We start from the raw sequence: 13,934 nt of genomic DNA on the forward strand, positions 1-13,934 counted from the left end.
AACCCAACCAGTTCCAACTTCTCCTCTTTCCTTTTCTCCGTCTTAATAAAATGAAACCCGGTTTATTGTAATCCTTCTGTTGGCCAACGCTATGATTTAAATCTGACCCGATCTGTTTTCCAAAGAGGGGGGAGGGAATGGAGAGGTGGCAGGCTGACGACAAATACTCCTTGACTAACGACAGCAATGGAGGCCTGCATTTCCGTCGCTAAGCGAGACGTCGGGTTAAGGGAGCTTTGCCTCGTTGTGCGATCTTTCTTGCCGTTGTCATTAAGCGAATCCCTGGTTCTTGAGTGAATCTGGCTTCTCCGTTGACTTTGCTTGTCAAATGGTCGCAAAAAGGGGATTACGCGACCGTCATAAATACAAACCGGTTGCCAAGTGTCTGAATCCCATGAGATTGGGCAACGTAAATTAAATTAAATTAAATTAAATTTTAAATTAAATTAAATCAAATCAAAATTTGATCACGGAGGGTCCGGTGATGGCTGTCAATGTAAGAAACAATCATCAATCACTATGTTCAGTTCCATGGTGACTTCAAATGGTCACTAAGGGAATCGTCGAAAGTCGAGGACTACCTGCGTAGAATGTAACATCCCACAAAATCCCTTTTCCTCGCTGGCTTTGGTGTCTGCACAACTCAACCAATTCACACAATCTTCAGCTCTGTAACACACAAAAATTAGGGGAGGAGACAGCTATGTTTACAATAACAAGAAACTTATAAGTTCCTCATAGTTGATGGAAAAATGCTCCTGCCACCCACAGGCCAAGATTAGTATTGCAGAGGTCCAGATTTTGCAAAAAACCCGCTTTTTATCTTATCCAGGATAAGGTGAGGGGTGAGCAGACCCCCTCTCCTCGGCAAAGTTCCCTCTTGAGACTCTGCTGAAGATGCTGCCCCCGGAAGACCCCCCTGACGGAGGCTGGGGCTGGCTGGTTGTCCTCGCAGGGTTCCTGGCCAACTCGCTCACCTTCGGTGTTCTGCGATCCTTCGGCGTCCTATTTGAAGACCTGGTAGGGGCTTTCCAGGCCACCACGGCCCAGGTGTCCTGGGTGACGGCCATCACCTTGGCAACCAAGCAGTTTGCAAGTAAGTGGGTTTTTCTAAGGGGGCCAACCCTAAAGAAGGCCCTGCTACATTCAGCCAGGGGGGCATTTTCAATCCCCACCTAACTTATCTTTGGCGTGTGAGAAGGAGAAAATAAAATTGAGGGCAGGGGCCTCCTCAAATCAGGACCAGTCGTTTGTGATGACGAGAATGACTTATGGTCAGTCCTTGGACTTATGACCGTCACAGCATACTCCACAGTCCGGAGTGATCGAGAATTCAAGCATTTGGTCATGCGATTCCCTTCAAGGAGGCTTTCCACAAGCAAAGGGCATGAATAATAATTGATTATTGAATTTAATACAATTACAACATTATGATAAATGTTCAAGAATTGAAGATTTAAGATAACGGATTGATTAATTTCTATATTGTTAGAGTAATAGGTTTTTTTCTTTTTTCTTTTTCTTTTCTTTTCCTTCCTTTTTTGGTCAACAATTTTCTTTCTTTGTATTTTTAGTTGATAAAGTATTTTCTTTTCTTGTAAGAGTTTTGGAAAATACATGAGGAGGAGGAGGAGGTACGATGACATACCTGAATTAATAAAAGGATAATGATTAATCTAACAAGGTTTAAAGAAAATCAAGGTTGAATTCAATTAGAAGAAAATTACATATCTAGATGAAAAAATCAGAGATCAAGGTCGAGGGGGTTGATGAATATCGGAAGTAATTCATTGGGAACCAATAAATTTTGGGAGGAAAACAATTATAATGGGCTTATTTACTATTGTGATTAGCTGTGGCCCAGCTCCTGCCCCAAGGAATGTGGAGGTGGATGTGGGGGAGACATCCACATGCCGCAGGCCTGTTTTGCTCCCGGTGGAATCTGCCGACGAAGCCTCCTCTGACCAAGGAAGCGTGAGTGACAGGGAAGAGGGGAGTTTGGCAGACAGCCCAGGAGGAGATCAATCATCTGTATCATCCCTGGATTCTGAACAAGAATTAATGACACATCCACGCATGCGTAGAGTGATGCATAGGAGACAACAACTGAAGGATTATTACAAGAGAATATGAGGCCACCTGTGGTTGGGTGGGGCTCCAGTAATTAGGGCTGCTGCTATAAATAGCAGTGTGTGGGTTTGGCCGTTGTGAAAGAGTATCTGATAGCAGTTCTTCAGGAATCGTTTGTTGCTGTTTTCTGAACTTTGTTGATTTTTTTCACGTGTGTGTGTTTGTGTGTGTGTGTGTGTCTCACTTCCTTGGAAGAAGAAGGGGTGTGAAGTTTCTTCACAGCTGCTAGCTAAGTACTTAATGACTGCTTAAGGGAAATTGTACAGACTACCCGATTGTTTTGGGACGAGTGCTTCTTTGCAAGACAAAAAGAGTGCTTAGTTTATTTTGAATTTTGTGATAAAGAACATTGTTTTGAATTTTCAAACGTGTGTGTGTGTGTGTCTGAAATTTGTACCTTTGAATTTTCGGGAGGCTCCTACCAGAGAGCCCGGCAGAACACTTACTCGATACTGTTTTTATTGTATTATGAAGTTTTTTGAAATGTATTGAAAAAATTTGTATGGAGAAAAATAAAAATAAAATTATCCCCCCCCCCCCAAAAAGTAAAAGGGCATCGGGTAAGGCGACTTCGCTTAACGACCGCACGATTCACTTAACGACGGTGGGGATAAAAAGGTGGTAAAACCAGTTGCAACTCGTTTTAACAACCGACAATTCTTTTCCCACCACCACCTGCCCTCTCTTGTCTCCTCCTGGACAGGTCCCCTGGGCACAGCGGCAAGCACCCGGTACGGAGCGCGGCCGGTGGTCATGCTGGGCGGGCTACTGTCTTCATTGGGCATATTTGGGGCGGCGTTCAGCACCTCTTTATTGCAGTTATACCTGAGCCTGGGATTCCTCACAGGTGAGTTGGGTAAATCCGCACCCAGGTCTGGTCAAAATGGCCGCCGGGGCCTGGTTGACGCTCCTCCCCTTTTTATGTGCGATGCTTTCCTTGTCCTGGCGGGGTGGACATCTTGACTCTTTTGACCTCTCCTGGCAAAGAGACCCCCTGCCTGAACCTTTTGCATCTAGAACAGTGAAGAGGCTTGAAAATTAGCGATTGTGAGTTCTAGTTTGCACCTAGAAAATGGCTGAGTGACTTTGGGCCAATCCCCAGGTGATGGTGAATATTAGTTTCATCTTAGGCACAAAAGCCGGTGGGGTGTCTTTGGGACAATTACCGGGGGATGGTGAGTTCTAGTCCTACCTTAGCCATGACAGCTAACTGGGTGACTTTAGGCCAATCACCAGGTGATTGTGAGTTCTAGTTCCGCCTTAGGCATGAAAGCCAATTGGGTAACTTTGGACTAATCACCAGGAGACAATGAGTTCTAGTCCTGTCTTAAGATGAAAGCTGGCTGAGGGTATTTGGACCAATCACCAGGAGCTTGTGAGTTCTAGTTCCGCCTTAGGTGTGAAAGCCAACTGGGTGAGTTTAGCCCAGTCCCTCTCTGTGCCCAGCCTACCGTGGGAGTGGGGAAGAGGAGGAAGAAGTTTTGAATTGTTTGTATAATATGTAATACAGGTGGAATATAAATGAATCAATAAATATAGTGGAACATATAAATATTTATAAAAAATTTATAATATAAAATGTAAAAAATGTTTAATTTTATATCATGGAACACACCCTTTATAAATATTTTATAAATACAGTGTTCCCTCGCTTTTCGCGGGGGATGCATTCCAAGACCACCCGCGAAAGTCGAATTTCCGCGAAGTAGAGATGCGGAAGTAAATACACTATTTTTGGCTATGGACAGTATCTCAAGCCTTCCCTTAACACTTTAAATCCCTAAATTGCAATTTCCCATTCCCTTAGCAACCATTTACTCACCATGTTTATTTATTAAAGTTTATTTAAAAGATATTTATTAAAGGTGGATGAAAGTTTGGCAATGACATATGACGTCATCGGGTGGGAAAAACCGTGGTATAGGGGGGGAAAACCACAAAGTATTTTTTAATTAATATTTTTGAAAAACCGTGGTATAGACTTTTCGCGAAGTTCGAACCCGTGAAAATTGAGGGAACATTGTATTATAAATATTATGTTATGTTATGTCATGTTATTTTATATTATAATATTATAAATATAATAAATATTATATTATAAGATATTTGGAACACATCCTTTATAAATATTTTATAAATATTATAACTATTATATTATAAATATTATATTATAAATATTATAAAATATTGTGGAACACAGCCTTTATAAATATTTTATTTTATTTGTACAATAAATATTGCAGAAACTCCCCCCCTTTTCTCCATTCTTTCTCTCCGCCTTTAGGTTTGGGCTGGGCGCTCACCTTCGCCCCGACGATGGGGACCCTCTCCTGCTACTTCTCCACCCGACGCTCACTGGCCGTGGGCCTAGCATTGACCGGGAATGGACTGACCACTTTCGCCCTCTCTCCCCTCCTGCGCCTGGTGGCTGACCGTCTTGCCTGGCGGGGCACCCTGCTGGCCACCTCGGCTCTGACCCTCCACCTGGTGCCCGGCGGGGCCCTCCTTCGGCCGTTGGCCTTACGCGGAGACCGCCCTAAGTCAACCTCCATCTTTGACGCGGGTCTCTTGGCCCAGCGAGGCTTCGGGGCATTTGCCCTGGGCACTGCCTTACTGGCCGCTGGGTACTTCACCCCGTACGTTCATCTGGATGCCTACGGCCAGGCGCTGGGCCTAGAACCGTACAGTGCGGCCTTCGCCGTCTCAGTAGCAGCCTTAGCCGATGGCCTGGCCCGACTTCTGGCAGGCTGCGTGGCCGACCGTCGTCTCTTGCCCGCCGTCTACCTGCTGGTGGGCTTCAATTCCTTGGTAGGGGTCGCCCTCCTCTTGTTCCCAGCCTCCTCCTCCTACACCAGCCTGCTCCTTCTGGCTGGGCTCTACGGCGCCAGCGCGGGAAGTTTCGCAACAGTGGCCTTCGGGGTCTTGCCTGAGCTGGTGGGCACCAGCCGTGTTGTGAACGCCACAGGGCTGTGTATGATGTCGATGAGCATCGGGGGGTTGCTAGGCCCCCCACTCTCAGGTAAGAAAGTTAGCGCGAGAGGCCTGTATGATTTTAACAGATTACTGTATTTTTTCGGAGTTTTGGGGAGAAAAATAGGGAAAGAATCTGCTCATCAGGTATTCATCTGGCCAGTGTCCTTAGTCTGGTCAGTTTTGGCATATTATTTTATCCCCTGGTTAAAGGCTTGATTTTATTTTTATTCTGAGAGAGTAACAATGAAAGAGATCGCAAGTCAGGAATAGCTGGGAACATCATTAGCACCTGGAAAGAAACATTTGCAGCAAGTAGAGCAATGAAAAAACCCCCTGCAAAGACTTAGGGCTTGGAAAACATTCTTCCCAGAGAGTAACAATGAAAGAGCTTGCAAGTGGGTAGGAGCAGGGAACATTGTTGGCACCTAGTTAGGGTTGGGAAGAAACTTAGAGCAAATTAGAGCAATGGGAAAACCCCCTGAAAAGACTTAGGGCTTGGAAAACATTCTTCCCAGAGAGTAACAATGAAAGAGCTTGCAAGTGGGTAGGAGCTGGGAACATTGTTAGCACCTGGTTAGGGCTGGGAAGAAATTTATTTGGAGCAAGTCAGAGCAATAAAAAAACTCCTGCAAAGACTTAGGGCTTGGAAAACATTCTTCCCTGAGAGTAACAATGAAAGGGCCTGCGAGGGAAGAGCTGGAAGAGTGTTAGCAGCTAGTTAGGGCTGGGGGTGTGGGGGGGAGCTACACTCAGAGTATAAAATGCACCTGAATTATCAGCCTCTTTTAGGGAGAAAAAAGGTGCATCTTATACTCCAAAAAATACGGTAACACGAGGCGGAAGGGACCTTGTAGGTCATCTAGTCCAACCCCATCTGCCTCTACCTAGGATTGAACTCACCACCTGCTGATCCTGAGGCAAGCGTTCCACCTCTAGGCCACAGGAGATTTGTTCAGTGTTGGGGGGCGGGGCGGGCTGAGTCCAGATGTTGTTTTGTGCCAGATGGGTTCTGCGCTACTTAATATGTCACAAACCTGGCCCCTTGAAGACAGGGGGGACTTCAACTCCCAGAATGCACCAGCCAGCGAATCCATTTCTTCATTTAATTAACCCCCCCCCCCGTCCAGCACCCCTCCCTCCCAAATGGGTTATTAACCAAGTTTGTTGTGGGTTAGTTTTTTTTAAAACTTTGCTGAAGTCCAGGTGTAGAGTTTCCTGCCCAAGCAGGGGGATGGACTAGATCACTAGATGATCTCAGAAGTCCCTTCCAACTCTCTTGTTGTTGTTGTTGTTGTTGTTGTTGTTGTTGTTATCATTATTATGTGTATTACAGCTATTCTACCGCATTCCCACTATCTACTAAAAAAGTTTCCCAATCAAAAAAGATGTGATTGTTTTTCTTCTATTCATATTGAATTTTGAGAAATGCTTGGGGGATTCTGGGAGTTGAAGTCCATGCCTCTTAAACCATGCTGACTGGGGAATTCTGGGAGCAAAGTCCAACCGTCATGAATCAAACCAGCTGGGGAATTCTGGGAGTTGACATCCCCCCTGTCTTGAACTCAATTAAATCCCAGCTGCTTTCTAGCTCAGTCAGCCAAGCAGTGGAAGTGATGTGCCGGTGCCTGGAGGCTGTTGGGGCCTGGATGGGTGTCAACAGACTCAAACTCAACCCGGATAAGACGGAGTGGCTGTGGGTTCTGCCTCCCAAGGACAATCCCATCTGTCCATCCATTACCCTGGGGGGGGGAAGTATTGACCCCCTCAGAGAGGGTCCGCAACTTGGGCGTCCTCCTCGATCCACAGCTCACATTAGAGAACTGTTGTATCCTGAAATGGCTACCTTGTAACGCTGTAAATAGTTTGTTCCTCTTTTTCCAGCGCTGTCTGAGCCCAAGCAGGAAGTCGCTCCTGATTGGCTCAGACGCGGCCGGCTCTCGCTTTGGCGGGAACCGCAAAAGTATAAAAGAAGCGGCTTCTCCCTGCAGAGCCAGTCGGTACTCGCTGAATTGTCACTTTACCTTGCTGAGCTGTCACTTATTCTCTGAGCTGAATAAAAGTACCGATTGCTCAAACCCTGTCTCTGGGTCTACTTCACTGGCGACGAACGAACGGAAGAACTTCGCGTGCAACATGGACAAAATCCAGATCGGCCAGGCTCCAGAACTTTTCGATGCCGAGAAAATGACTTGGGACGAATACATGGCCACCTTTGAGATATTCCTCGAGGCGGCGGGAATGCAGGACGCCGGAGCCGATCGCAGACGGGCTATTTTTCTAAACTACTGCGGCGCAGAGATCCGTAGACTTGCCCAAACTCTCACCGAACCAGAACAAGCAAGAGCCACAGCGTGGGACGTCCTTCAACAGAAACTAGCGAGCCATTTTAAACCAACCAGACCAGCCGTGGTTTACCGGCATCAATTTCACATGATGGCTCAGAGAGAAACCGAGTCAATAAGCCAATTCACAACGCGGCTTCGAACGGTACTCGCTCAATGGCAAGTTTCAAGATCCGGAAGCTCGCCTCACCGACGCCTTGATTTTCGGCATGAAGAACCACACAGTGAGAAGTAAACTCCTCACCGAAGATGAGCCGACTCTACAAACCGTAATCAAATTAGCGCAAACCGCGGAAGCAGCCGACGCAGCGGCAAGAGAATTAAAAGAGCACGGAAGGCGTGAAACCATTGCCAAAATCGACGCCGAGTCTCCCAGCGCCATGGGAACAGACGTCCGCGGCCAGCTAACTAGCAACGGGGACGACTGCCTCCTCCTGCAAGACCAACCGAGACACCCTAGAGCTACTCATCCAGCCCCCTGCGCGGGCTGCCGGGGAAATCACCAGCGCCATCGATGCCCGTTCCGCGACACCACTTGCCGCCGTTGCAACCGGAGAGGCCACATCGCCATCGCGTGCAGGGCAACGGCACCAGAAGAAACTTTTGCCACACAACAATACCAGCGACCCCAAAACCACCCCCCCCAATCGCGAGAAAGGAGACCGTTCCGCAACTCGGGTCAAAGGAATTACCCCACCGCTAACCGAGACTACAATAGAGGTAACTCTCAATATTCCGTGAATAACACGGCAACCAAAAAGGGGGCTAAAATTGTTATCTCGTTGTTGCTAAATAACCAGCCTTGCTCAATGGAGCTAGATACGGGTTCGAGATATACCATCATGCCCTGGGAAAAATTTAAGCTATATATGCCTAATGTGTCTGAGGCTGACCTAATTCAAACCTCTTTGGTGATCAGAGACTTCCAAGGGGGGGTAATCTCGGTCCTGGGAACTGCAAATGTACCTATTGTATTTAAGAATGTCAAATGTACCCTTCCCATGCTTATTGTGACGGGGGCCAAACACTCCCTGCTAGGGCTAGCATGGATGGAACCGTTGGGGATTGAAATTTCGGGTGTGTGTAATGTAAACTGTGATATTATGCCTAACTTTGTGAAAGAGTTCCCTGAAGTGTTCAGCCCCACCTTAGGATTGTATAAGGGAACCCCCATATCTTTCTCTATTGACCCCAAGGTCCCACCAGTTAGACTGAAACCTCGCAGGGTTCCCCTCCCGCTTCTCCCCAAGCTAGACTTACAGCTGGACAAACTCATTAGTCAAGGTATCTTGGTCCCTGTGGAACAGGGGCCATGGGAAACTCCCATAGTGACACCCCTGAAGCCAGATGGCTCCTTAAGAGTTTGCGCTGATTACAAATCAACCCTGAATAAGGCACTCCAACACCACCCCTACCCCATTCCGGTTGTGCAACAACTCTTACACTCCCTGGGGGAGGGGAAAAGGTTCGCAAAGATCGACCTGGCGCAGGCTTACCAGCAACTTCCGGTCGATGAACAAACAGCAAACGCTCAAACAATTGTAACGCACAGGGGGGCTTTCAAATGCACGAGGTTACAGTTTGGGGTGAGCATAGCCCCAGGGATATTCCAGAGCATCATGGAACGCCTATTGTCAGGGGTAAATGGGGCCATCCCATATTTTGATGACATCTTAATTGCAGGGGAAAACCAGGAACAAGTGAACAAAAGAATAAGGGAAGTACTTAAGAGGCTACAGGACAAAGGGTTACGAATCAAACCTGATAAATGTGTCTGGGGAACTAACAGTATTGAATTCCTAGGATATAAAATAGATAAGGAAGGTATCCACCCCACAACTGAGAAGCTGAGAGCAATTAGAGAAGCCCCAGAGCCACGAGATAAGAGTGAGTTGCAAGCATTTTTGGGCCTCCTTAATTTTTATTCCGTTTTTTTAAAGCAGAAGGCAACAGTAGCAGAGCCTCTCCATCGTTTACTCCAGAAGGAAGCCCGCTGGACATGGGGGAAAATTGAACGTGAAGCCTTTGCTCAAATAAAAAATTTACTAACTTCTAAAAGTGTAGTAGTCCAATATAGTGCCTCACTACCCATTAGGCTCACGTGCGACGCTTCGCCGTACGGCATAGGAGGAGTCCTAGCTCACGTTCTACCTAATCAGACAGAGGCCCCAATAGCATTTTTTTCAAGAACCATGACCAGCACGGAGAGAAATTATAGCCAGTTAGACAAGGAGGCTCTGGCATTAGTGGCAGGGGTAAAGAAGTTTCACAATTACATTTTTGGAAGAAATTTTGAGCTAGTCACTGACCACAAACCCCTACTAGGCCTGCTAGCCCCCAACAAGCCCACTCCACCTTTTATGTCTCCAAGACTAATCAGATGGGCCCTTTTCCTCTCTGGGTATCAGTATGAGCTCACCCACAAGGGGGGGAAGGAAATCAATCATGCAGACGGCCTCAGCAGATGCCCCATAGCAGACCTGGTAGAAGACCCTGTTCCAACCACAGACGTGCTAATGATAGAACTCGAGGAAAACCCACTAACCACAGCAAAAGAGGTAGCTGCACACACGCAGCAAGACCAAATCCTGAAACAAGTAGTGAACTGTGTTCTAAAGGGATGGCAAAATGATATTGTTAAACCTGAATTGTGTGATTTTAAGAACAAAAGGCTTGAATTGTCATATGTAAAAGGTTGTTTGCTGTGGGGGGATAGAGTGATCATCCCCAAACGCCTAAGGGAAAAGGTACTCAGAATGTTACACGTGGGCCATCCTGGGATTGTCAGGATGAAGAGCCTAGCAAGGGGGCATTTATGGTGGCCAGGGCTTGATGCTGATATTGAAAGTTGGGTTTCAAAGTGTGACCCGTGCCAAGAGTCTAGGCCCAATCCCCCCAAAACAACTCCGGCTGAGTGGGAACAGCCTGCTGGCCCTTGGTCTAGGATCCACATTGATTTTGCTGGCCCAGTGGGGTCTCAGTATTTCCTAATAGTGGTTGATGCTTTCTCCAAATGGTTGGAAATAATAGCAATGAACAACATAACCACAAGTGCCACTATCAAGGTATTGAGCAGACTGTTTGCATCCCATGGTTGCCCTGATCTATTGGTGTCTGACAATGGACCACAACTAACAGCCAGGCAATTCGAATTATTCCTAGATGGCCTGGGGGTCAGACATGCCCTCATCTCGCCTTACTCGCCCTGGGCTAACGGGTTGGCAGAACGTTACGTAAGGGTGGCAAAAGAGGCATTGCACAGGTCAGGCCCTGGAGATGTGCAACAGAACTTGGACCAATTCTTATTAACCCAGCACATTACCCCTAACTCGCACACACATGTAAGCCCTGCAGAGTTATTGATGGGGAGAAAGTTGAGGTCACCACTAGACAGGTTAAACCCAAGGTTCTGTTTGAATAATAACCAAATGTGCATAAAACCAGAAAGAGAAATGTATTTGGGTCAAAATGTATATGTAAAATGCTTTGATGGAAATGTAAACTGGATGAAGGGAATTATTGTTAAGCAAAATGCACCCAAGACTTATATTGTTAAACTGGAGGATGGTCGTTTGTGGAAACGACACATAGACCACATTCGGAAACGAACTGAAAACCAATTACAACAACCCGCTGACTCGGACTCTCCCCCCTCAACAGACTTTTATACATTGCCCGAACTAAGAAACACGCAGAGAGACTTATCGGGCCAGGGGGAACCATCCAGCGACGCCGAGCCATCCTCGTCCTCCGAGGCCTTCGTTGGGCCCGCCAGGCCTAGTCCGCCGCACCGGGAGAACAGCGGCGAGCCATCCTCCACAGTCAGTGGCGAAGGAGAAAATGGACTGCGCAGGTCAGCGCGAGAGTCTCGAAGGCCTCACCGATTGGACGACTTCGTCACGTGGCTTTCTTGATGGATGGGTCCAACTATGAGGGGAGGGGTGTTGTATCCTGAAATGGCTACCTTGTAACGCTGTAAATAGTTTGTTCCTCTTTTTCCAGCGCTGTCTGAGCCCAAGCAGGAAGTCGCTCCTGATTGGCTCAGACGCGGCCGGCTCTCGCTTTGGCGGGAACCGCAAAAGTATAAAAGAAGCGGCTTCTCCCTGCAGAGCCAGTCGGTACTCGCTGAATTGTCACTTTACCTTGCTGAGCTGTCACTTATTCTCTGAGCTGAATAAAAGTACCGATTGCTCAAACCCTGTCTCTGGGTCTACTTCAAGAACCATCTTTCAGCTGTGGCGAGGGGGGCATTTGCCCAGGTTCGCCTGGTGCACCAGTTGCGGCCCTATCTGGACCGGGACTCATTGCTCACAGTCACTCATGCCCTCATCACCTCGAGGCTCGACTACTGCAACGCTCTCTACATGGGGCTACCTTTGAAGAGTGTTCGGAAACTTCAGATCATGCAGAATGCAGCTGCGAGAGCTATCATGGGCTTTCCTAAATATGCCCATGTTACTCCAATAAATCTAATCTAATCTAATCATCTTGCAAACAGTGAACCCAAGCCTCTATTTGCAGCCCGGTTAAAGGGTTTAATCTAACAAACCATGATTAAGCCAGCAATGTTGGTTTATTCCTCTTTGTCTCTTCTTTTTCTTCCCAGGCTTCCTGCGGGACCAAACCGGAAACTTCACTGCCTCCTTCCTGGTCGGAGGTGCCTTTGTCCTCTGTGCCAGTCTGGTTTTCTTTACCCTCCCCTCCCCCTCATCTGGCTGCCGCAGCACCCAACGAGATGAGATGTCCGGAGTTGTGGGGCATCATTAGCCGTCTTGCCCCACGCAGTCCAGGAGGCATTTGGAAATATGAAAGACGCCCCATGTTCCTCCCTCTGGGGTCTTCTGGCAATGCCCATCACCCAAACAAGATGATGGGAGTGTGAATCTAACTTAGGGCATCCAATGCGTCAAACCCATAATCCACTGCCTTAAAGGCCATCTCTGGTGCCTTCTCTAGTGTCCGACATTCAAAGGGGACACGTGTCTCTGTTGCCACGTCCACAAAAATTTCATGTAGGCCACAGGAAGCTCTGATGTTGCGGGATCGCCTGGAAACTGTTGGCCATCACAGTGTGTAGTCCTCAAACCTATGACCATCATGGTTGTAAATCGGGTGACCCACTGATAAGGGCAGTCCTTAGACTTCCCAGAATTTCCATGGCTAAGTGAGGCAGTCATTAAATGAGTCCCACCCAGTTCAATTGCTTTTTTTTTGGCCTGGGTTGTTAAGCTGATCACTGTGAGGTCGTTAAGGGGGTCACGCCATCGTTAAGCGAATCTGGCTCCCTTCGCCCCCGAATTTTCCTTGTTAGTACCGAACTGGGACGGTTGAAAATGGTCATAAGTCGAGGACTAACTATATTATGACACCCCCCCCCCTTTTTAAACAGTGGATGTTAATCAAATCGGCCAATCTGTCAAACTTTTTACTAAGTCTGCACTTCTATTTCTACTAGTTTTTTCTCATCATTCCTATCCTCCTTTTCCTCCCACTTAGGACTGTATGACTGTCACTTGTTGCTTATGTCCTAAGATTTTTATTAATATTGTTTCTTCATTGCTTATTTGACCCCTATGACCATCATTAAATGTTGTACCTCCTGATTCTTGACAAATGTATATTTTCTTTTATGTACCCTGAGAGCATCTGCACCAAAGACAAATTCCTTGTGTGTCCAATCACATTTGGCCAATAAAGAATTCTATTCTATTCTATTCCATTCCATTCCATTCAGTGAAGCAAGGGTACATTGCAGACTTCTGTAAATGTCTCTTAGTTCCTGGGGGGGGGGCAGGCAGGATATCGCCCCCAACTTCAGAACTAGCTCTCAAGTAGCCCTCTCCCCGGGAAGTTTGTCATAATTTTAAACTGTCACTAAGCAATGCATCCTAAGTTAAATCTTTGTACTCTCAATACAATACAACAGCGCCCCCTGGTGCGTCTCCTAGAGGAATAACATCCGGCATGTTATTCTTAGGAGAGGCACCGGGGGGTGCTCTTGAGCTACAAAGGTAATCAAAGACCGTTTTTCACACTTAACTACCATGGCAGCATCCCCAGAGTCTTTTGATCCAAATTCGGATGCTCCACAAGGGACTCGTATTTATGACGATCACAACGTCCACAATCCCCTTTTGTGACCTTTCTTACGAGTCAAAGGGGAAGCCAGATTCACTTAACAACTGTGTTACTGATTCCCTTAGTGACTGTTTCAAGCTTGTGACGGTATTGGAAGAGGTGACTCACATTTATGACGGTCGCAGCATCTGGGCGAGTCGCATGATTCCCGCCTTGGTGAGCAAAGTCAATGGGTGGAAGCCTGATTCACTTAAAGACCATGTGACTCATCTAACAACTGCAGTGATTCACTTAACAACGGTGGCCAGCAAGGTTGTAAAACGGGAGAAAACCCACTTTACAACGGTCTCACTTAGCGAACAAAATTTGGGACTCTGGATTGTGGGCTATAATTCTAGGATGACTTTTTTG

The 13,934-nt window shown here is 47.0% G+C and overlaps 2 protein-coding genes across 2 annotated transcripts in view; both read left to right on the forward strand.

Annotated features, from left to right (window-relative positions):
- LOC139175949 (asialoglycoprotein receptor 1-like) overlaps positions 1-13,934 on the forward strand; it is a 579,489-nt gene that overhangs the window by 14,551 nt on the left and 551,004 nt on the right. The window lies entirely within an intron of this gene.
- LOC139153197 (monocarboxylate transporter 11-like) lies at positions 898-12,212 on the forward strand. Its single transcript, XM_070726832.1, has 4 exons — positions 898-1,096; positions 2,834-2,977; positions 4,415-5,149; positions 12,052-12,212. The coding sequence occupies exons 1-4, from the start codon at positions 898-900 to the stop codon at positions 12,210-12,212; spliced, it is 1,239 nt and encodes a 412-aa protein (XP_070582933.1).

Source organism: Erythrolamprus reginae, chromosome Z (assembly GCF_031021105.1).
Source record: "Erythrolamprus reginae isolate rEryReg1 chromosome Z, rEryReg1.hap1, whole genome shotgun sequence".
Taxonomy (NCBI): Eukaryota; Metazoa; Chordata; class Lepidosauria; order Squamata; family Dipsadidae; genus Erythrolamprus; species Erythrolamprus reginae.